The sequence below is a fragment of the Podarcis cretensis genome, assembly GCF_951804945.1.
Source record: "Podarcis cretensis genome assembly, chromosome: 9".
NCBI lineage: Eukaryota > Metazoa > Chordata > Lepidosauria > Squamata > Lacertidae > Podarcis > Podarcis cretensis.
This window is the reverse complement of record NC_137178.1, coordinates 45,765,814-45,791,200: the sequence shown is the minus strand read 5'-3', so window position 1 is coordinate 45,791,200 and position 25,387 is coordinate 45,765,814. Positions and strand designations below refer to the sequence as shown.

Below are 25,387 nucleotides of genomic sequence, written 5' to 3'. Positions count from 1 at the left end.
TAAGCAAAATAATAAACATTTTTGAGGATGAGAATTAAGCATAGGTTTTAACAAAATGCAGTTCAGCAACTGTATGTTCATATTCTAGGTCATGAATTTGAATCTAACACAAGGGTGGAGTGGTCCATGTTTGGATCCTCAACGAATCACCCTGTCTGACCAACTTTGGACTTCTGACACCACTAAAGGTTGACAAGGGCAGAGCAGAGGAAGGCATGGACCTGAAGGAGCCATAGTTTCCTCAATCCCTTGACACGCCAACCCCCCCAAAATAGGGGAATACATCTGCCAGCCCTGGAACTGGAATAATTCACTTCCCTCCCACTCTCCCACTGGAGACAAAGGCAGGGGCATTGTTCAAACAACAAAAAACATTTGGAACTAAGAATAAATTTTAAAATTCTAAGTACAAGAGAAGCAGCAAAGCCCAATATAACTTGTCGGTAATGTGCTGCAGTTGAGCGTCTTTTTTGTAGTAAATCCCTTTGCCTCCAGCCATCACTGCCCTTTGGAGGATTAAGTGCAACTGCAGAGAAGGTGTCATATTACTCAAAGTTATTTCTAATAGGGAAAGAGTGCCATCAAAAACGAGAAATAGGTTTCGTGTTAAATTTTACTTAAGTGGATCATGACAAAACACAACCCGTGTCAAGATGGAGTGAAAGGTAATTTGTAGACTCTTGACATAATTGACATGGTAAAAAGCCTGTTCACAGCCTGCTCAGAACATTTTTGATGATAAGTTCAACTACCCTTATACCTGATAGCTACTGATGCATTCCATTCATATAAATAAAGAGAAAAGGAACGGCACATACTAATTAAAGCAACCTTCTGAAAACAGTCAAAAGCTCCTAAAAACAAGAATCTACTCTTAGAGTTTCCAGAGGACATTTGGCCATCAAATGCCTAGGTAAACAAAAATGTTGATTAAATTTCTCCTAAAGGTTAATAGGGAAACTAAGGCACTTAACTCCACAATCAGGGAACCACCACCAAGAAGAACCTGCCACAGGTCTTTTCCAACCAGACAACCACTGTCTCCCAGAACCAGGAGGGGAGGGGATTGAAAAGGGATGAGCAGAGGAAGCTTCCACAAAGGTGCACAGCCCATCAGGGAAAGGTTTGTAAATGGGGGGAGAGGGAGTGGTCTTCTCTTGCTGCAATGGCTCTATGGAACACAGACCTGGGAACAGCTGCCTAGATGCTAGACTGGTGTGCGTAGATATCCAGAGCTGTAGAAGTGACTATAAGTGTTATCTATGATGATATACTCTCTGCTGTGTGCATTCCTTTGGCTAGGAGACACGCTTGACATTTATGTCATTTGGAGGATGAAAGGAGTGATACAGAAACAACATACAAACAATGAGACCTGCACATGCTTAGTTTTATTTTAATATTATTTTTTTTAAAAAAAACAACAACAACACATTTATTAATGCCAGTGTATGATTGTGGTAAGGAAACAAAAACTAAGTGGTGTAGCAATCAGCATCAAATAATACCAAAATAGTTCTTTTAAATGAAACATAACATTTCATTAGCTCTTGGATTCTTTATTGAAGTCCTGCTTATGAAACCTTTAAAGGAAGTTGCTACAGTCAATCCGAATTCTGGTAGAACTTGGCACATGAAATACAATTTACCTGTCCATCCGTACACAACACATCTCACTCTTTTTAAAGCACTCATTCATACATACTTACATGATGCATATACATTGTGACTAAAGCCATGTATGGCCTAAAGCACATACAATAGTTTCTCCTAAAAGTACTTACTTCTACATCAATAGGAAGTCCACTGTATTTACAACTGATGATCTTGCTCTGCAGATGGGAATTTGCTCGTGGATCACTTTTGTGAACACACACGTGAAATGTTCAAATTGTCAAGTTCTTTATTAAATTGGATGTATCTACAGAAAGATCTGTATGATCATGTGCAAGAATTCTAAGGCAATAGTAGTAGTTGTTCCACAGGGCTAGTGCTGCCATTGCAATTATCTTTTTCACATGCTTAGAAAGTCTGTTCTTCTTAAGATGCAGCCAGGCATAGTGAGACATTCATGATCTGCAGATTGTTGGCTCAAAAGATCTAAAACATCTTGCGTTGTGGTTATTTTTTTTTTTAATAATATGTTCATGGAATAGCACCATAGAAATTATCTTTGCCATCACAAAAGTCTTATTTCCAGAAAACACCCACCCACCCCCTTTGTCCCCAATTGCTGAGAAATACGTTTTTGGAAACCAACTTTTTAATATTCATTTTTGACTGGTTTAAAATTAAAAAATAAAATGAAACCATTCACAAACATTTTCAAGGAAATGCTGAGCAGCAGCTCATTATGACTGAAACGAAATCCATTAACTGGTGTTTCGGATTATCCTGGCCCTGGTTACTTCTGTTGTTTATTGAATAAAGGTCCACAGCAGGCTTGTAAAAGAGTCGTTCTCATGAGTACTTAGTGTAAAATTTAAGAGGTCAGCAGGTATGGAGTCCTTCAGCAATAATAAACTCAATGTCCTCAGTAAATGACAACGTCCAAAGTCTGGATGTTCCCATAATGATGATGAATGTATAACGCTTCAGACATTCCAATATGTTGCTATGATCAACTCTCTAAAGTTTCAACGATTTCGCAGATGTAGTTTTCCAGTTTTCATGACATTAATGCGTTGGTGGGACAGATGAATTACGAGTGCATAATAATCTCAGAAGATCCCCCTCCCCTTTTTTTCCTGACTTTTCTTTGCATTCACTGTATCTTGGATATATCACCAAAGCAATTAAAATAAGAAAAATATAATGACAGCGTTTGTTTGTTTTTGAGTGCATGACCTGCAGAAGGTAGGCATTTCCCATCCCCCCCTCCTGGACAGCAGTCACTTGTCAAGAGTCTGCAGGGTCCCTTTCCCTGGATCTTAACTGGTTGAGTATGCAGGCAACTATGACATTTGTCAAGCTGTGAGCAAAAAGCTCTTATAGTCTCCCTGGAAGCATGCAGCGCCCCTCCGCTGGCTTTGCAGAGACAGCCACGCCTGAGACCACACATCATCGCTATAATGTCTGTTCCTCTAGAATAGGAATATATTTAGAAGTGAGATGTTTCAGGTTTCCTTCAGTTTGGACGCATGGTGTAAAAGTGTTTGTTTACTAAGAATGTCAGTCTTTTTATTTAAAAAAACAACACAAAACAAAACCCATTCCCCCCTCTCTCCGCAACAGTCACTCTTTCTGTCTCATTCTGTGGCCTAAGGGATCTTCTGTTATTTTTTGGTGTGAACACTGTCTTGATGTTTTATGCTTTTGTATCGTATATGGAATCCTTTCTTGTTGATTGTATCATCCGTGTGAAAATGAAGTAAAATAGAATCACCTGCCGAATAAATCTCTTCTTGCGGCTGCAGGGAAAGGGGGAAAAAAGGGGGTTGCCAAGGTTACCATGAACACAGTTAAGCATGTTGCAACAATTAACAGTGTGGTCTTCCTTTCTCTAGACGAGGCCACAGTCTGCTGATGTCTGTTCTGCTATCAACACTGAATGGAGTAGTGCTTTGAGAGCATGCTTGCTTCTGAGGCTCAAACTACACACCAAGCAGAGCTTTAGAATTCTGTGTTGTTGTTGTTGCTGCTGCTGCTGCTGTTTAAAACTAAAGCAGCCTGGAACCAGGCTACATATGACTGGGACAGTAATGGGTGTGTGGTTGCTGTACCCTTACACCTGTCATTTTTCAGCTCAGAATTGCTCTCCTCTTTGTGGTAAAAGCAACTTGGGAAGGGCAACTTTGAGCTTAAAGGGGGAAAGAATTAAGCAGACACTCTCTGCTTAGCATACTTCATCTGAAAGACAGCTTTGAGCTAAAAAAAAAAGTGAACAAAAAATCATGGAAATCTATGTAGTTTGTGTCTATTTTTTGTCCTCATGGCAAAAATCTGTCTTCTAGCTATTGATGCAGTACAGAAAATCCTTCCCTTTAGCAGATTTTCATTCAACGTACTACCTTTAAATTTAATTTCCTCCCTTTAATATATCATGATCTTTCTCCAAAGATTTGCAGTCCTGAGCTTTTAAGCATCCTATGAAATAGTGTTTGTGGATGGCCCCAATTACTGTCATCACTTGCTTCAACAATTCCCCACCCCCCTACATCAGTGTTTGTATACTGTGCACTCCAAACTCTGATACTGATACTTGCTCTATCTTGTCTGAGGGCCATGCTAAGAGATAACTATAGTTTCAAACTTCAGGTGCCCACCAGTATGTTGTGCTACCCATAAGGCACATACTATACTCTCCTTTCCATTACACCCAACTAAAACTTTATTTGAAGAGTTTAGTTCCCCCTTGGAACAGTTCTCTACTTGAAATAAACTAACTCACATTGAAAAGTTCCTCCTAAGTTTCTCTTAATGTGGAAAACCCATGCACAGAACCTTCTGAAATTGTTTAGTTTCATCTCTCAGAAAAAGTTCTTTAAAAGCAAGTTCAGGGAAATATAATGAATTTAGTTTTGATCACGAAGGAAACACAAAATTGGATTTTATATCATGTCTTGCTTTTAGCATTCAGTGATAAAAGCAGAATGAGTTTCTAAAATTCTGGGTTTTCTATGTATGTATAGCTCCTTTGCTTACTGTTTGACTTTTCTCACCTTGAAGAATAAAAGCAGCCTTGTCAAAACAGGTATTACTTAATTTTGTTAACTTCAATGAGCATGTAGGTTATAAAGGCCAAAACACTGGCAGAAGTACAATACATCCCTTTACATACACTTTGCTAAGCAGAAGCAGTGGGGCTTTGATACTTCTTTTTTTCTCAAATAGGGAATCCTATCACTGCACTGCAACCTGCTTTTAAACTCAGAAGAGTTTTTTTAAAAAGCAGGTTGTGATAAGGTGGATAGGGGTGTGTTTCTTCTGTATAGAGACAGACAACAAAAAGTTGTTAACGTCTATATTTCACATCCATAGACAGTCATATTATTTATTCATATTTGGAAGAGTCTTAATCATTGGAATAACTTCAAGATTACATACCCCTGATCCACAAAACCGACCAAGCCTCAGAGAAGTTGTATCATGACCGTCAAAGAGCTCTAGGTAGTCATAACCACAGTCTGCTTCTTCCTCCACCTCAAAAGTCTGAAAAGTTAACTCTATTCGGTAACCACGGTCTGATACTATTAGCCATTCACAATCCGCTTGAACTGGATAGTTGTTGTCACCAAACTGAGCATGAGAGTAGAGATCTCTTGCTTTGCTCTCAGCTTTCAGACGACCACCACACTCTGTGCAAAGTAAGGAAGAAAAAAATTATAATATATAAACTTCTTTCGATCTTGTTTTAAAAGGAACCACACATAATTTGCCACGCTTTGTTTCTGAATCATCATGGTGGTAAGAATGATATTAGAACCACCACTAGGGGCCAGTATAAACCAAGGAATCGAAATAACAAGAAACTAGAATTAATATTTGACCTGGAAAAAATAACAGACATCAGTATGTTGGCAGCTGCTTTTTCTAACAGAATTTTGAGTGTCTGAAGGATGCAATGTGCTTCCAGTGTTGAAGCCCCATATTTCATCTTCATTAAAAAGCACATTGGCTTCAACAAGATGGTCAATACTACCAGTTTTTGTTCCACCGATAATAAAAAGACGGAGGACATTAGAAGCACAGGCAATAATGTTGTATTAGGAACATATAACTAATATTTGTTCCCCTTTTTGCTTAATGGAAATGCAGCCCAGATTAAAATTTGGCCACAAACAGTTTTAAACATTTATCAACAAAAGTACTGGGAATTATTTTCATACCTGTAGTGTGAGTAGCTTGAAAGCCTTTTCTCTGTACTGATGCATCAGAGACAAACCTAAGAAACATCTTATTTCCAGTAGCGACAAGGGGATCTGGTATCTTACTTCCACACAAACGTCCAAGAATAGGTGACTTCTCCGTTTCCCCATCAAAAACTTCCAAATGGTCGTAGGCACATTCTTGATGTTGCTCAATTTCAAACTCATTAAAAACCTGAAAAGTTTAACAAAGTATTGATCCATTACTTCAGGTGTGTTCTGAATGTGAACCTGAGGTCAGGTCCATGCTATGGTTTTGCTACTCTGGGCATTTTGGATTTTTAATGGCATGCAACTTTTATAAGTAGTGTAATAATGAACTAACAAAGAAAGTGGGTTGGATCCAGACTCTCCTGTGGTCATGGTACCTTTCCTAAAAGGATAGGAAGGAGCCATTTTTGCCCATTTCTCCTTCCAGAGAGTCCCTCAACCATCTGGAGCAGATGGGTGGGGGTACAGGGAGCTGAAAAGCCAGTACGGAATCTACACAAAATGTCTCCTTTCCTGGATTGCCAAAGGGATTCCTTCACCAGATCAAAAATCTTCCGTGGTCAGAAGGTTCTCACTGAATGCAATTGTACCATCACAGCAGAAGTTAGTCTGTTTTTTAAAAACAACAACCTTGTATACTAAATTAAATGTTAAAGAAGAGACTCATTCAGGACAATCCATTTCTTCTTGCTTCCATTTTTGTGCCAATAATATTCTTGCTGCCATCACTGCATATAAAAATAGCTTATAGTCCTTTCTGCTAAAGTGGTATCTCAGGTTAAGAACACTGTGGCCAATGGGGCTTACTCTAAGAGTGTTTAGGGTTGCAACCTGAAAACTATTTATGAAAAGGCCATTTCACATCAGTTTTAAAAAGAAAGAAGGTTCCCTTTCATACTGTTCTGACGCATGCCTGGCAATGGCTTCCCCACATCTTTTTCCTCGCTTTCCTCCCTCCTGCCCCAGTCCCATCAGGCAGGGAGCAGGAGCATCTGAGGAACTTTCCAGTACAGCAAGGCAATATATTCAGAGGCAATATTTTAAAAGCGATGAAACCAAACAAAAGTCAAGTGGAGAGCAAACAGAACTGCTGTCGAGTTGTGTCTGGGACAATAAAGCAGCTCTAATCTACTGAATCCCCAGTGGAAGCCATCCAAAGTACAATGTGATGCCAGTTTATGTTAACAGCTGGCCGTGAGGAACTTCATGTAGCTCAAGTGCTGATGTTTTGGCAGTGGAAGGAAAACAGTCAGAATAATCACAAAGCTCTGCAAATTGAAACACCAATACTTTCCTGGCTTTTATTTTTTAGGAAGATTAGGCATCTGTAATAGAAGGAAACTGCAGATGCACCATAAAACAGCTGTACAACTATCCCAGTTGCTACTCATAAATTTTGTTCAACCAGACTATTCTCATAATATGGAAGCTACTTACTATTTTGATTCTGTGACCAGGAGTAGCGCTGATTTCCCATGTGCATTCCTTCCTGCTTGGATATTTGTCAGGCCAGTTAGGGCTCGTGATAATTCCATTGGGACTATGGATCTTTTGTTCACACTCGGCTGCATCAATAATTGACAGAAAGACTGAGTGAGTCTGAATGAACATGTATACCATGTAAACAGAAAAGCATCATTTCATGGCAATGGCAAAATTGTCTGGAAGTTAATCCAGGGCTACTAATCCTCCTAATTTCATGGTCACCACCATTTCATGGTCACCACCATCGCCACTTACAAACTAATTATTTAGTCTAACAGACAATAATCCATAGTTGTAGTTTAGCATTTGGCTTTGCATTTATGGCAGTGTCCACTACAAATTATACAGAACTTTTCCATAATGCACCTTGCAACAGGTACAAATGCCCAAACGGCTTGGGCAGCATTCAGGCAGAACTTGTTTTCCTGATGTTTCCTTAAGAGATATCAGCCACATTTTCTGTGATCTTTCACAGCGTGCAAAAGCAGCTTCTGGAAATCTGGTGGAAACTATTGAAAATTTAGAGCGTATTTCTGTGTTATGTTTTTCCGGGGGGCGGGGACTTGTTTGTAACACCCCAAAAACCATGGGAGGTTTGTGCTGTAATCTCACGTGGCAAAATTTGGGGTGGTAATCCCAGTATACAGTTCTTTTTTGCCATGTTAAAATTTAGCGCAATGTTGCAGTATATCTATCAAAAAGCCACAATTTCATAATGCACTGTAAAAGGTCCTTATTAATTGAGACAGGAAGCATGAGTATTTTTACTAGTAAAAGTAACACAATAAACCCCATGTCTGAATGCAGGCTACACCTGGCAAAGCTTTCAAAGTAAGCAGCTCTTTCATACTACTGTTTCTTACCTTCCTTGCAGTCGTGTTTGTTTTCATGTAGCACAAATCCATTGCGACATTGACATACATAGCTTCCTACAGTGTTGATGCATTCATGCTGGCAGCCACCATTGTCTTTAGAACATTCATCCTTATCTACAAGATACACAGGACACTTGTTTTGAGTGGAATATCTTCCTCCACTTTCCAGAATAAGGTATACAATGGTTTAGTTACGTTTAAGTCCAGAAAGGGGGAAAACCAAGGCACTCATTTTATCCTCCTTTGTATGCCCATTCATTGCTCAACCTGCAACCTAGTGCAATGGCCACTCTCAAGCAAATCATTAACACCCAGGCCAACAAACCACTGCCCATATTTAATTTTTAGTGCAAAGTCCAAAATGCCACCCCACTCTTACAGCTCCACCTTCAGGCCACAAAACTGGGGAGGCATTGGGAAATCCCCCCCATCCTGAGGGGAAGCAAAATAAATTCTAGAAATAAACAAGGGACTATGGCTTTACCTAGAAGAGAGGGGTCAATGAAGGTCACTGTAATTTCCACCACAGTGCCTTTTGAATGACACTACAGTGGTACCTTGGTTTAAGAACAGTCCTGTTTAAGAACGATTCAGTTTACGAACTCCGCAAAACCGGAAGTAGTGTCCTGCTTTGCGAATTTTACCTCGGTCTAAGAATGGAATCCAAAAGGTGGAAGGGTACCAGAGGCGGGAGGCCTCATTAGGGAAAGCGCGCCTCGGTTTAAGAATGGTTTCAGTTTAAGAACGGACTTCCAGAACAGATTAACTTCATAAACTGAGGTACCACTGTACATCCAAGTGAGGCATTTGGGGGGAGGTGGTGGCGTCTCAGTAAACACCCTGCTCTGTGAACATCTAGAATTTCTTATTCCTGATCCCCATACTCTATTTTATTTCTCTCATTTCATCCTGACCCCACCCCCCATTTTGGGGGGGGAGGGGTGGCACAGAAGAGAAAAGATTCTCTGAAGGGAAAATGGGCCCATGTCTATAATTTTAAATTATAACTAATTTCCTTTGTTCCAACAATGTTTCACCAGCAGGTATGGCAGCATCTGAGTTTATGCCGGGTGTTCGACAAAACCTCCCCTTGCTTTACAGTCCCAAACAGGAAGCAAAAACATTGCTGATTAATCCTCTGAAGGGCTGCATTTGGCTTCATGGTTCACGACTCGTGCAGTTCTAATCAGTACTATTTAGATGCATGCAAAAAGCAAAACAAAAACAAAAGTATTGGATTTATACCAGTGGCATTTTGGCAGCAGTACCAAAAGTGAGACGAAATAAAATTAGGCTGAACAAGGTTCCAAGCTCAGCACATGCTGGTACTTCTTAATAATACATTGTGATTTATTACAGTTTTTCCCTCTCGAGACAGTGACAAAGGCGCTTTGATCGCAATGAATCTGGACATGGCATAACACCTTAAAAAGCAAAACATTTAAACAGTACATGAAAGACATAGATGTTATGTATTGCAGGAAAATCTGCAACATGGCAGGCAGTAGTACCCTGTTTGCTGAGTAGTAATCCTCTAAAAAAGCTTTTAGTGTGTTAGGCGTAAAGCGGGGTGGGGGTGGGGGTAATGTGAGCTGAACTAAACAGCATAAAAATTCATTTGCAAGGAGAAAAGCCAAACTAGATTAACAGGCAGTCATTCCAGCAAGACAGAGGCATCTGCTGCCCCCATTCAGCTGTTATTATTTTAGGTGGGGCTGATCCATTAAATCAAAACTGGCAAGACTTATTTCTGAAACATATTCAAAATGACACACCACACTAGACATTTGTAAGGCCCTCTCTTTTCAGCAAAGCTAAAATAATCAGAGTTGTTGATGGTTATATCAGAGACTGGAGGACAGTGGCACAGTGGAGGCAGAATGAAAAGAAGAAGAGCTCCAGAACTTTTCTCAGAGCAGGAATGACAATGTCTTCTACTGGAGTGATAAAGTTACCAGCAGGCCTTCCTTGCCATGCGGCGATAACAAGGCTTTCAAGTTCGTTAGCTCCAGATTAGTATAGAGGAACAGATTCACACAGAGAATGAAGAAGCTCATCAAGCTGAGGGGGGGGGGGTACCTCTTTCTTTTTATTTGGATGGGGCTCCTACTTCATGCCAGCCGTGTAAATTGTGACACTTATTTGCGAAATGGCTGGCATTTCTGGTTGAAAGTGAAAGGGCTGCGTTTCAGCTGGCTTAAGGTGTTTTGTTAAAGTTCGATGTGTTTTACAGATGGAACAAAAGCAGCTCGGCTGGTGGGGCAGAGCCGCAATGATAACTTCTGGGCAGCGTCATTGCAGCTACGTACCAAGAGGGAGAGGTGGCAGGGAGCTCAGGACTGTGCGGTCACACTGGCAAAGCCATTCTGGCACTGCTGCCAGTGTGTGCCCACACAGCCCTGACTCCGACACCTCACCCCCTCTCCATTTCAACAAGTGGCAGCAACATACCTGCCAGGAAGGTAGCTTTGCAACTGAATGCCACTGGCTGAGCCACTTCTGAAATTAAACCTATACAGTGTGAAGTGAGCCCCACTGAGTTCAACTGAGCTTACTCCTAAGGACACTATGCATAGGATTGCAGTGACTGTTACTGGTATTAAGCTACGTATTGAAAAGTGTGTGTGTGTGTGTGTGTGTGTGTGTGTGTGTTTAGGTGCAATGCATTAATTGCATTTTAGGACTCTCCAGGGGGAACTATAGCTAATAGGGGCTGGATACAGCACTACAATGCTGTTGCAGAAATGCAGATTTAGGGAGGCAAAGCCCTCCCCTCCATTAGGACACAGTAAAGGAAGTGTTATTGTCTGAACAAGACCAGCATGCAGTTATTTTACGTCATAGTTGGTACAGCCAAAATCACTGCACGTGCACAAGCTGCCTTTTACCATCAGTTTCTGGCAACAGCTTTTTATTTGCCCTGTGTTCTTTGTCCCTCTTCTTTAACTGAAACTTGTGTACAGTAATCCAAAGGAACAAAATAGCTGTATTGTCCAGCACTCCAACATCCTACATGCTGAAATGTATAACCCACACAGACTCCTCTTCAAGAAGCTTAGAATATTTCCAATAACACATCAGTTATTGGAAATAACTCTCTCTAGTACTCCTTTTCCTGCAGTTATTTTCTCTCTCTCTTTCACCACATGGGGAAGCCTTTGTAAAAACTACACAAGATTCTCACTTCCTGGTGAGAGTCCCTTCTATAAGCTAACGACACAAGCTTTGTGTCACCCTACAACAAAACAAAGGGACCAAGTTCTATGCAAAGTTTCTGCTGGCCCAGTACAAATGTAGTCTGCCAGCAGGTTACTGACTTGCAGGGTTCTGAAAACGTTAACTAAACACTATACTGCAATTTAATTAAATAGAAATGTGCTGTTTACATTTGTGATCTTGCAGGGATCAGGAAAGCCAGCATCTGAAGAGCCCCTGTGTATACCCAAGGAAGCCTAGGAGGCTGTGATGCATGCAAAGAAACACTACATGCAGACTTTGGACTCCAGCCAAAACAAATGAGCATTAATTGGTGGAAAGATTCCAACTTAGACTGTTGAAGTTCATCCTAGACCCTAGAGCAACAATACAGATATACCTATTTAGTGTGAGAAAACTTGCTTTTTATCTCTTTAGAAAGCAAACCTGTGACAAACTTTCTCCTGCAAAAGGTAATGGGAAAGGCAAGCAGAGAACTGACCAGGGAATGGTGACCTGTCTAGGATTTCTTCTCCTTAACAAGCAGTTGTCTAGCAAACCAGTCAAATGTATAGAAAATGAGCTCAAAAGTACTTATTACAAATAGCAGGCCCATGAATAAAGAGCTCTAATTTCTCAGAGGCTATCAAAGCGCTCTCTGTTCAATCAAAATACCTGAAATGGAAAAGTCATGTTTGTGTATATTCAGTCAAAAGCTGTTTTGCTCAAGGTATATCTGCTTTATTGAAACAAATCTTTTGTTCCCTCTCTAGTGGTGTTGTATAATGATCACAGGACAGAAAATGAAACTTCAGCAGAATACAATAGTTTGGCACGGTTAGTGAATGGTGCAGCAAAAGTCTTATCTACATTTTACATAAGCCAGTGTAGATTTTCCATCATGTGCATTCCAAATTGAAAATCTTAGAAGGGGGGGGGGGGAATTAGTGATTAGTTAGAGAAACAAATGTTTTGCTGACTAAATGCAAACCATTTGTTGTGCTCAAGAGATGGAACTCTGTCTCCAGTTTTGAATGGATCCTTTGTGTATTTCTCTCTGTCAGTAATTATAAAAGGGAAAGTTCCATTCTCAGCAATATGTTAGATTTTAACCATTCACAAGACATAAGGTCATACCTCTGAGACCCTCAGAGGCCAGTCTGTGAATTATACGTACTTGGCCTGAAGGGGCAACCTCTATCAAGTCCTTGCATGATTCAAAAACAAAAATTTTCTCCTTGCAGGCAGCTCTCTTGTCTGTAGGAAAAAATGTACCAGGATGGCACCAAAAATGAGTGACTGAGTGATTCTTCAAACGTCAATCTGCTCAAGGGCAGTTTCATTATAACTTTTCATCTGTTTATAGTAACATGATCATCGCTATTCTACAATCCCACCTCCTCTGCCAATATACAGTCATATAGTTAAATAAAATGAATTCATTTTCAGAATGGAACGAAACCAATTATACAAAACTGATCATACAAAGAACAAACATCACTGGAACATTGAAATGTTAGCAGTTGTGTCTTTCAGCTTGAAATTAAACAAACTAATTAATAAGATGCTGCTGTTGTTGCTATTTTAAAGAATTAAAATTATAATACTTCATTTATTTATAAAAGTTTCTTTTTTGGGGGGGGTGAAGTAGAATTCTGTGTTTACTCTGCTCTGAACCCACTGCAGTCTATCATATGTATCCAATGATCCTCTAGATTTGGTTTCCTAGTATATTTTTTCCTATTAAAACTTTTGCAGACTCTGGAATTTGAAGTTGTCACTCAGTGTCAAACTGGACTGCAATGCAGGGGATCTATGATTAGGACTTTCTGTGGGTTATTCTGAAGTTTGAAGGTCTTGGGAGGATTTTATTGATGCCATGTTAGCTGGGTAGAGGGATTCAACCCTTCTATCTGAGCTATTTGCTCTGTATAAATACACCCAGAGCTGCTATTCACACTGAAAGGGAAAATACGGAAGGAACCTTTTACCCCATATGGGCGAATAATAGCTTCTGGTAGAAGGGTTTAAATCAGAAAAATGGAAGTTGAAAAGGGTTAAATCCCCACCACTAGTGCTATAGTCCCAGGCCAATTCTGCGATCTTCTTTGTTCTAATCAAAAAACTCTATTGATCCCATGATTCTGTTTCCTAACTGAGCTGTAGAAATCCAACCAGATGGGCATGTTTTCATATAATTCACCTTTCCAAATTAATTTTTTTTATTATTTATGATTCATAGGATCTTTATTTCATCACTATTAGCACATACACGACAATAGTCACAATAATAGCCCTTCAGAACCTGACTTCAGTGGCCTGATAAGCATCCTGACTTCTAACAAATGACTTCTAACATATGAACTTACACTGCCTCTTGTAAGCATAAAGTCATCTTTGTATACACTGTCAGATATTTTTCAAAAGATGTCAGTGCTTTAAATTAGTATCCTGAATATGCCATCTGTATATTTCTCATAGCGTGTTTTTGGCCTAGAAGTTTCTGCATGTAGCCAAGAAAAGATTACCAATGGTGTTATTTCAGTGGGAATGTTTAGCTATATTCATACTATAGTAGCAGTTATTCAGCTCTCCATTCAGCACTGATGTCCAGGAAATGCTATTTCCAACAGCGTCTGGTGTACAGGATTAGATTATGCTATCAACGCTACTAATTATTTATGTTAAATTGTTAGTGAGATTCAGTAATCACTTGAAGAGTCCCACTGCCCTCAGCCGCATAATCGTCTCCTACTCTCTTCAGTGACTCCACCCATTATCTCATTTTTGTCTCTATGCCTGGAAATTCCTTCCAGAGTGCCTACCCACAGTCTTTTCTAGAAAATTCCTCCCTCCAAAAAATCAGTTTTCCCCTGAAGCTCTTGCTTAGGGGGCAATCCTTAGGGAGTGATCAGATCCGCTGAACTGAGCAGCTTAGCATACAGCAGATCTCTAGCTCAGGGGGTTCCCCAATCCTGGAGGTAAATTGGGGGGGCTGGAGGGAGCAGACTTACAATGGTTCCCAAGTCTGTTTAGCTTGGTCACATGACCTGGCAACCCAGTCTAAATTAAGCTGTCCAAAAGGGTGGTGTAACTCAAAACACACAATGGACATCAGTGGAGGGGACCTGAGCCTCAGGAGCAGGCTCAGCCGGCAGCCCTGGCCACACTGCCATGGTAGACAACTCAGGATTTGTTATAACTCCTGGCCAATTGCACAGCCAGAACAGCAGGATATAAGCTGCACATCTCCCAGCCTCACTTCACTTTACTTCAGTCTTCCTGCAATAAGGTGTAGCCCACTCAGGAGAGGGGCTCAGGGACTTTGCGCTTGGGGAATCCGCTCCACAAAAACCGGACACTTTGAGCAATTGTCTAACAGAGACCAAACACCCCAGGAATGGAAACAATATGTTTATGCTAACACGTCTCTTCCAAGCTTCTTTTCCCAGCAGTAATGGGGCAGCTGCAGTCTAGAGCAGGGGTAGGCAACCTAAGGCCCAGGGGCCAGGTGTGGCCCAATTGCCTTCTCAATCCGGCCCACGGACAGTTAGGGAATCAGCGTGTTTTTACATGAGTAGAATGTGTGCTTTTATTTAAAATGCATCTCTGGGTTATTTGTGGAGAATAGGAATTCGTTCATTTCCCCCCTCAAAATATAGTCTGGCCCACCACATGGTCTGAGGGACGGTGGACCGACCCATGGCTGAAAAAGCTTGCTGACCCCTGGTCTAGAGAGTCAGGAAGGAATCACAAGGAGTTGCAGCCATGGAGACAAAAAACAACATCAGACTAAGAAGGGGATCCCCAGGAGATCCCTCAACAACACCCCAGTTCCTTATGTGGATGGCCAGTAATAGCCATCCTCTGCAGTGGTCAGCCCAGCCTTCCAAACAGCCCCGCAGTGCCCAGGACTACTGGTCACTCTGGGGTGTGAGGAAATGCCAAGCCCCCACCCCAAACACAAACACCACCTCCCTGCCCTGACTACTACATGCTTTGGAATTGGTAGAGTACCAGGACACCATGGATACATGGAGGGGTTGACAGTCCCAATGGGGCTTACTCCCCATAACTTTAGGATTTCAGCCTGCCAGGTTGAATATTGTTTAAACTTCAGAAATGAGCAGGTATTTTCTGAAAGGACATTCAAAATTTAACTCACTGTGAGCATTTGGTGTACAAAGCCATCATAAAAGAATCCAAACAATTTGTTGTAGTAAAAGAAGAAGCTAACTTCATCAGATGGGCCTATCTTCTGTGTTTTGCAGAAAATACATATACAGTGGTACCTTGGTTGTCAAACTTAATCTGTTCCGGGAGTCCGTTTGACTCCTGAAACTGTTTGACAACCAAGGCACGGCTTCCGATTGGCTGCAGGAGCTTCCTGCAGAAGCCACGTCAGACGTTCGGCTTCCGAAAAACGTTCGCAGACCGGAACACTTACTTTGCAGTGTTTGCAGTGTTCAGGACAACCAAGGTACAACTGTACAGGCATTTCTGTGTATAGCTAGGAAATACAGAACCATCGTATTAGTTCTTTTTTTTTTTTAATAGATATTTATTGAGATTTTTTTTAAATACAAAATGCAAAAATAATAAACAATATGACATGTATCATAACATATTTTCAAAGCTTCTTTGGACTCCCTCACGTCTCCCGCTCCCACTTACATCATTGTAAACTTTTTCCAGCAATTTATCATCTTGTTTACATTCTTAAATCTCATTCATTTAATTTAGTCTAATAATTCTCCAAAAGGTTTATAATTTCACTTCTGGGTTGGCGCCATCGCCGAATGGCGGACTCCCTCCGAGCTCCGGAGGGAGCCTGCTCGGCAGGGGCTGGGTCCTACTGCGCCGGCGACGCGGGGACCCTCAAAAACCATGGGCGCTGAAACCCATGGACATGGTGACTCGGCTGGCACCCTTTGTGCCCCCCCGACCCGCGAAAGAGCCTTTTTAAAGGCTGCGGAGCGGGTGACAGGGGGGGGTGCTTTGAGTCCTTCGCTTCCCCTGCCGAGCGAAGCCGCAAGCCATTCGACGGAGAGCGCTGACTTCTTCTATTGAAAATTTGGACTTAAAAGAACAACCCGTGAGTAATCGGAACCTGGACTAAAAAGGGGGATAAATTTTTTTAAAAAAATTCGGAGCGAGCGGGGGAGGCGCAAAAAGGAAGTCAGCCCCCCCCCCTGTTGTAGAAGAGTTAAAGCAAAGGATTTGACAACTAAGATTGAGAGCAATCTTACTTTGACAAAGTTATTAACTTCGCGAGGGAAAATCATAAGACTGAGCTGGAGGAGAAAAGTGGAATTGAATTGAATTAAAAAGCACCCCCCCCCCCGGAACCCTGGGAGCGATTTGTGAGAGCGCCGGGAGAAGAGAAATAGAGGTTTTGACAGCTGTCAAAGAGCTGTCAAAGCGGAAGAATAAAATAGAGAACTTTGTTACGAGGACTTTGCCGGTTACATTCGTTACAAATTGGATACAAATTGTTTTAAACAAGGAATAACAAGTTATTTTGACTGGTGGACGTGATCTGGAAGGGAATTCAGTTATTGCAAACCACCTAGAGGAGCCGAGGGATATTACAAGTATTGTTGGCGTGGAATTTGACCAGAACTTTCTATCTCCTGGGAAACTGCAGAAATGGAACACTATTTTGTCTACAGAGGTCTACACACTAAAGGAGACAATGGATTTATCTATTGAAGAATGAAAGGGACTTGACGTAATGTTTTGTTTCTGAATAACAAGCCTCTGTAGAGGAATTAGAAGCTTTTGGAATTAGAACATTTGTGCAGGAGAGCAGGGAAAAATAAAAAAAAAGGAGGAGTGAGATCAACAAGAACAACAAAAATAATAAGAACTGGACAAAGCTGGAAGTGGGAACATTTGGGACATCCAGATTTGACAGGCTTAAAGAAATAAAATTGGAGTTTTTACTCCTAGATATAAAAATCTGGATGGAAGAAATGGGCCTTTTTTGAGACAGACTCCTTCCAAGATTGGACATTCGAAATTAAAGATGACTGGGAAAGGACTATGGCTTAGAGAGATGTGGGAACTCCAGGAAGACATCAGACGTTGAGGAACATTGGGAACGCAACCGGGAAAGGGGGGAGGGAAATTTGGAATCCAAAGGGTGTAAAATATTTTTTTTATTTTAATCTGTATTGCATATTAAAGGGGGGAACTCGCGGAAGGGAACAGGTCGATTTTAGGGGATGGGAAAATATTTTTAAAATTGGGTCAATGATAATAAGTTTAAATCTGGAATAAGAATTTGTTGAATTTTTTTGTTTATTTGTAAGAATTGGAATACAGGAGGGGGAGGGGAGGGGAAGTCCTGAAAAGATGTTATTGGAAAAAAGATTTTAAAATTGGATGTTTTGTTTTTTTGTTTTGTGGTAATTGGAAAATCTTAATAAATATCATTTAAAAAAAAAACAAAAAAACAAAAGGTTTATAATTTCCTCAATCTCACTTATCATCCAGATTACGTCTAATTTAGTGGTGCTCAATTATTTATGGTCTGGCATCCTTCTTAACATTCAACCAAATTACAGTATTTTTGTAAATAAATCCTAAATTTCTTCCAGTCTTCTTCAACCCTCTCCTCTCCCAGGTCTCGGATTCTGCCGGTCATCTCAGCCAATTCCATATAGTCTATCAGTTGCATCTGCCATTCTTCCAGTGTGGGTAGATCTCGAGTTTTCCAGTGCTTGGCGATGAGTATCCTTGCTGCTGTTGTTGCATACAGGAAAAAAAGTTCTGTCCTTCTTTATCACCCTCTGGCCGACAATACCCAGGAGGAAGGCCTCTGGTTTCTTGGGGAAAGTATACTTAAATACCTTTTTCAACTCATTATATATCAATTTCCCAGAAGGCCTTCACTCTAGGGCACGTCCACCAGAGGTGAAAGAATGTTCCTTCATTCCCTTTACATTTCCAGCATTTGTTATCAGACAAATGGTATATTTTGGCAAGTTTAACTGGGGTCATGTACCATCTATATATCATTTTCATTACATTTTCCTTCAAAGCATTACATGCAGTGAAGTTCAACCCAGTGGTCCACAACCTTTCCCAGTCCTCGAACATGATATTATACCCAATGTCCTGTGCCCACTTTATCATAGCCGATTTAACCATTTCATCTTGTGTGTTCCATTTTAACAGCAAGTTATACATTCTTGAAAGTACCTTAGTCTTAGGTTCTAGCAGTTCTGATTCCAATTTCGATTTCTCCACCTGGAACCCTAACTTTTTGTCAGTTTTGAAAACTTCTTTAATCTGAGCGTAGTGTAACCAGTCTCGCACTTTATCCTTCATTTTCTCCAAACTCTGCAATTTCCAATTGTCTCCATCTTTTTCTAAAATTTCCCAATATTTTGGCCATTTGGCCTCCATATTGGGTCTTTTTCGGGCCTTAGCTTCCAGAGGTGATAGCCACCTTGGAGTTTTGTTTTCCAATAAGTCTTTATATTTTGTCCAGACATTGAACACTGCTTTTCTGACAATATGGTTTTTAAAGGCCTTATTGATTTTAACCTTATCGTACCATAAGCATGCATGCCAACCAAAAGCATTGTTAAAACCTTCCAAATCCAATACATCAGTGTCTTCGAGAAGTAGCCAATCTTTTAGCCAGCCAGTATTATGCGGCCTCATAATACAACTTTAAGTCCGGCAGGGCAAAGCCCCCTCTCTCTTTCGCGTCGGTTAATATCTTAAACTTAATTCTGGGCTTTTTGCCCTGCCAGACAAACTTAGAAATATCTCTCTGCCACTTCCGGAAGCACTCCGTCTTGTCCACAATCTGTAGTGTTTGAAACAAGAACAACATTTTTGGCAATACATTCATCTTAATAGCAGCACTTCGGCCTAACAAAGAAAGTTTCAATTTTGTCCAACTATCTAAGTCTCTCTTAATTTCTGACCAACATTTTTCATAATTATCCTTAAATAGACTCAGATTTTTTGCTGTTATATTTACCCCTAGGTACTTTACTTTTTTAACCACATTTAATTCTGTCTTTCTCTGAAACCGTTCTGATTCTGTATCTGTCAAATTTTTTCCCAATACCTTGGTTTTCTGTTTGTTTAGTTTAAATCCCGCCACCCGACCAAAGTCTTGGATCAATTGTAGTACTCTTTTCGTACTAGATTCTGGCTCCTGCAGGGTCAAAACTAGGTCATCTGCAAAAGCTTTGAGTTTATATTGTTTCGCTCCGACCTGAATTCCTTCCACCAACCGGTCCCCTCTAATCATATTCAGGAGCACTTCCAAAACCGAAATAAATAGCAAAGGGGAAATAGGACAGCCTTGTCGTGTTCCTTTTTCAATTTTAAACTCTTCTGTAACCACATTGTTAACTATCAATTTAGCCTTTTGTTCTGAATATATTGCATCAATCCCATTCTCAAAACCCCGTCCCACTCCCATTTCTTTTAAATTTCCCTTCATAAATTTCCAGGAGATATTGTCAAAGGCCTTCTCCGCGTCTATAAAAATTAACACTGCTTTTGTATTTATGTCTGTTTGCAAAAGTTCCAAAATGTCAATAATGTTCCGTGTATTAGCAAACAAGTGTCTACCTGGGAGAAAGCCCGCCTGGTCCTTATGAATTACCTTGTTTAAAACTTTTTTAAATCTACTTGCCAGAATATCTGCAAATATTTTGTAATCCACGTTTAAAAGAGAGATGGGACGATAGTTCTTAAGTTGTGTCTTTTCAGCTTCCGATTTTGGTATCAATGTGATGAAGGCTTCTTTCCACGATTCTGGTGCCCTCCTCCCCTCCATAATTTCATTGCTAACCTCCATCAGTGGTTGTATCAGATAGTCTTTTAGTGTCTTATAATACTTGGAGGTCAGCCCATCTGGTCCTGGAGATTTGCCCAATTTCATATTCTGAATGGCTTGTTCAATCTCTTGTCGTTTTATTTTACAGTTCAGGATTGATCTATTTTCTTGTGACAATTTTGGTAATCCATTTTTTTCCAAAAATTGTTTAATCTCAATCTCATCTTGCGGCCCTTGGGTATATAATTTTTTGAAATATCTCTGGAAGCACTTTCTAATATCCACAGGGTTCTGAATGTTTCTTCCTTCAATCTCTAAATTTGTAACTGTATTTAGTTTTTGTCTTCTCTTCAACTGCCAAGCTAGCAGTTTTCCACATTTATTCGCCGATTCAAAAGTTTTTTGTTTCATTAATTTAATCTTCCACTCTATTTCCTGGTTTATCGTATTAGTTCATCTATGAATCTCTCATTTATTTGTGAGGTTTCTAAGATGAGTTTAGGGGAAGGGGAAGTATAGAATGGTGGGTAAGCAATATTATCATCACAGGAGGGGGTAAGAGACACTTGATGTCTTGCTCCTGCTCAGCCAACCCTCAACAGAGATTTGAGTAGCTATGTTGACCTGTCCTCTCATCTGGTGGTGCCATTATTTAAGGCCACATCCAACCACTGTAAAAGAACTCTGATCATGGATGAAGTTTGCTAGGGGACCCTGTCCTTACTCAGTTTTCTTCTTTTGCGAAGCACCAGATGAAGTTTGAGGGAAGGGATGTGTGGCAGTAATCCATAGAAAAAAACAACATAAATTTCACCAAGAAACCAATCCAAATGTAATAGCTGGATGTGAGGGTTTGGATTTGATGTTGGGTTATGGGGAAAGGAGATATTGTTAGTGTACCACCCACTGCATTGCCAACCACCTCCTTCACTGAGCTGGCAGAGGTGGTTTTGGAGTACCCCAGAATATTAATCTTGGAGGACTTCGATATCCATGCCAATTCTGTTTTGCCTGGGCCAGCTCAGGACTTCATGGCCACCATGACAACCTTGAGGCTGTCTCAATTCATTGTGTCAGAAACACAACATAGAGGATTGCATGGGATATAGTGGTTAGGGCAGGGGTTGACTGTCATCACGTTGACATGGATGGACCCTAGTGAAGTTTGATCTGGTAGTGACTAACCCTCCCTGCAGGGGCAGGTGTACAGGCTGATCTGCTCCTAGAGACTGATAGAATCTGGTGGATTCTTGAATGTTCTGGGGAATTTAGCAATCCCTGGTTTAGATGTATAATTATTAAATTCTGCTTTGCTTTTATGGCTTGATGATGGAAATCCAAAATGGCATGCTACAGAAATGTAATATCCCTTTTGACCACCTACACTACACAATAAATCAGAATAACACTGAATATAAACATTTAACTGTAAGTAAATAAAGTTCTTTATAAGTCTCCATGAAACAAAGCACATATTAATCTGAGTCTGAGATTTTCTTTCCTGGTCTGCTAACATTTCTAAACAATCATAATTATTTTAAGAAACCCGCCCTTCAGGTCTGCAGTCCTTTAACCTTCTTGTCTTTACAAATTATAACTTCTGTCAGATTACTTATCTGCTTTCTTGAATTTCTAAGTAAAAACACACAGGCTGTAGTAAATCATCCAGCTATTAGCGAAGCTGACCAGAGTGGAAACACCTTTACCTACACTTATGCTAGATAACATTTTATCAAAACTACAAGGGGGAAACTGTTGCAGTTAATTAAGTACTGCATTCTTAAGGAGCACAATCCATTGAGATATTCCCCTGCTCAAGTTCCAATGCTATATATGGGAGCTGCTTAAGAGCCCCCAAAAAAGTTTCAACAGTGGATCTCCGCTGTAATCTGTGGTCAAAGCCTTTAGGGTACCATACAAACATCACTTTGGAACAGGCAATCATTTTGAGCAGAAACGTTTTAAAATTTAAAATGAAAGACACAGCAAGATTACTGTCCATCAATTGAAAGTGCATGACTTTAAAATACAGGACTCAAACCATAATCATTGATACAGTGTGCAATCTAGCTCAGACATCCTGATTATTGCAATGGGGTGTTATTCAGCCAAAGTGATTTTAATCTCCATTGCCTTCGGTGTGTGGGATTTAAGCACATACTGAAATCAATTGGATTTCAAGCAGCTTAACACTCCTGCAGACTGTTCCAAAAGCTAGCTAAAATGGAAAAGCTGAACTATATTCTATGACTAAAGGCCTTGACTCTTAGAATGTCATTTACAGAACAATACACCACCACTATTCCAATCCACTAGGATGGAGGGGTTTTGGATGAAGTGGTCCTCCATTCAGCCTTGCCTGGTTGTTGGCAAAGGAGCTCTACTGATAAGAAGGGCCACAAAGCAGCTGCCCAAATGGCAGACACAACCTGTTGGTGGTATCCACTGCCTGTCAGCAGAAACCCCTGTAATGAAGGGTGCAGGAAATGAAGGAGTTGGACTGGGACATGATGGCAACACCTCTTTGCTGCACCAGACTGGGAGCCGATGTAGCAAACAGGCATTCTTCCTCCTCCAGCCTGGCTGGGCTGAGTCAATGGATGTAGCTGGGGCTATGGCACTCTGCTAAGCCTTGCCATGGCCAGCCAGGGATTTGGATTGCAGTTTTAGGAATCTACTTATTTCAGGGTTGTTGTATTAAAGATGGTTTATTTACTTAAAACGGAAAAGAAATGTCTTTGGCCCAAATACCCAAGTTTGTTTTAGTGTATCGGGACTTCATGTCAGGGGTCATAAGGCTTCTGTCTTGATAAAGGGGAAATCTTTCCTGTTTCCTAGGTGCCACAAATATTAACATCATCAGACTCTTTTGCTTGCCTCTTCAACTTCCACTTAGCCCTTAGTAGAGCTCAGATTCTTTATGAAATTTGACTTGTGGTATCATATGTATGAGCCACATTAACCTCTTCCAGAATGTGCAACCAAGATAAAGTATTTGGAAATGTCAACTTAGCCATAAAAATTTCCCATGCCTAAAATTATTAGAGCAGAGAGCACAGGTAAGGAAGGGAGATTTTCTCTTTCTCTGAAATTTCATGTAAAAAAGGTATTTGGGTAAGTGCCCCTTTTATGTTATGCTTCTCTACCTTTCCTAGGTGGAGAAACTTTAGAAAACAGAAAAGGGTATTTAAAATGAGTACCAAAGTGATACTAAATCAAAGATCCATTTATAATGTGATACCCAAAGTTGCACAAGAGGAAATCTATTCAAGCAATGACACTCCCTTCCTCTCCTTTCCTGAAGACCCCTAAAGGTAAAGGTAAAGGTACCCCTGCCCGTACGGGCCAGTCTTGACAGACTCTGGGGTTGTGCGCCCATCTCACTTAAGAGGCCAGGGGCCAGCGCTGTCCGGAGACACTTCCGGGTCATGTGGCCAGCGTGACATCGCTGCTCTGGCGAGCCAGAGCCGCACACGGAAACGCCGTTTACCTTCCCGCTGGTAAGCGGTCCCTATTTATCTACTTGCACCCGGAGGTGCTTTCGAACTGCTAGGTTGGCAGGCGCTGGGACCGAGCAGCGGGAGCGCACCCCGCCGCAGGGATTCGAACCGCCGACCTTTCGATCGGCAAGCCCTAGGCGCTGAGGCTTTAACCCACAGCGCCACCTGAGACCCCTACTCACCCCCTTAAAGCTGCTCTGACATCCATTCTGTTTGCAGGCAGACTCAAATAGATACCATTCATATTCTTTCTAAAAGAAAGCTAGCATTACTAGGACCATAAATGAGATATTCAGAATCTGGTCAGGTATGTTCCCCTTCATGATCTTCCTCTTCATGATCATTATGGCTGTCTAAATCTTACAATTATTATTATATTTGTTTTATTGAGTAGAAAATTGAAACTAAACATGTTAAGAGAATGTTCATTCATCAGCATCAATGAGCAAAAATTGCAAGCAAAAACTTTCCCTAGATTACGGACACCATAAACAACATACAATTCATAGAGACTGCACCCAAGGTGTTTGTTTTAATACCTGAAAAGAAGTGAGCCTTGAAACCCTTTTTTGAGACTGTGTTATCCGACCTGAACTCGATTCTCATGTTGTTATATTGTGATGTGATAACTTCAGGCACTTCTGTACCACAAAATTTGCCATGCAGTTTGGAATCAGAAGAAAGGCCACTACGGATTTCTACATAATCATATTTACACACCTGAGAAATGAAAGATCCAGTATTAGTCAAATAATAAGACATAGTTTTCATTTATATTTTATCTATAACCTCAGATATAGATAAAAATAGACTGACTTTACAACAATTTGCTGCTTTTATCTGAATTTTGCTCACACAACAATGCATTTTACCCACCATGAATAGTTTTACTGGAGGCCTCTGGGGTGAAGAGACCAGAGTTAACATTGTATCATATTATGATAATATTTAATATTTCCTTTAACTAACTACAAACCCAGGTTCCTAGTCTAGTTAAGCTGTTTGAGAGGGTAAGGAGTTTTTTTGCATGACTTTTTAAGCAGTCCAGGAATATTCTCAGGCAATGAAAAAAAGGATTACAATGGCCACTTTTCACTCCATGCAATACGGTACCATATTTGTAGGACGTATATATGCTTAGAACTTGACAATTCTACCACTATTGATTATGTAATTAGGCATTAGTATCTGTCTTCAGTTAACTTACTTCATTTCCTTCCAATTCAAAAAACTCAAACTTCACTGAGATTCTATATTGGGTGGGAGCAACCACCTGCCACACACAGTTTTTATTAGGAGGATATTCTTTGGGCCATCCTGGTGTTGTTATAGTCCCATTCAACTTTGTTAAAAGTCCTCCACAAGCCGCTGAAACAAAAGAGAAAGAAATCCTATTACTTATTTACAGACCCAAGAAACCACATTTTGGGAGATGGACTGATTGCTCATATGGCAATATGGATCAGACAGACCAAACCAGAGACCCTCACAATTCAAAGCCAGTTCATACTGCCACCTGGCATCTATTTACTGCATGTGGCAAAATGTGGAAGCAAGCTTGGGCTCTCATACATGTTTGTTCTGCACAACACACAGCACATCTTGTGTGAAATATGTATGTGAATCTGCTCTGTCTCCATGATCCAGCCTCCTCCCATTTTTTAA

At 40.6% G+C, this 25,387-nt stretch overlaps 1 protein-coding gene across 3 annotated transcripts in view; it reads right to left on the bottom strand.

Annotated features, from left to right (window-relative positions):
• Positions 1-1,369: 1,369 nt before the first annotated feature.
• Positions 1,370-25,387, bottom strand: part of TLL1 (tolloid like 1) — a 135,214-nt gene continuing 111,196 nt past the window's right edge. For 2 of the 3 annotated variants that reach the window (XM_079991378.1, XM_079991379.1), the window contains 7 exons: positions 24,930-25,090; positions 24,262-24,442; positions 8,207-8,332; positions 7,296-7,423; positions 5,829-6,042; positions 5,047-5,297; positions 1,370-3,410 (listed from right to left, as the gene is read on the bottom strand). In XM_079991378.1, coding sequence (XP_079847504.1) covers positions 3,276-3,410; positions 5,047-5,297; positions 5,829-6,042; positions 7,296-7,423; positions 8,207-8,332; positions 24,262-24,442; positions 24,930-25,090 — 1,196 coding nt within the window. In that variant the 3' untranslated portion in view covers positions 1,370-3,275. Of the gene's footprint in view, positions 3,411-5,046; positions 5,298-5,828; positions 6,043-7,295; positions 7,424-8,206; positions 8,333-12,550; positions 12,671-24,261; positions 24,443-24,929; positions 25,091-25,387 lie in introns of all 3 variants that reach the window. The other variant, XM_079991380.1, reaches the window with a different exon arrangement.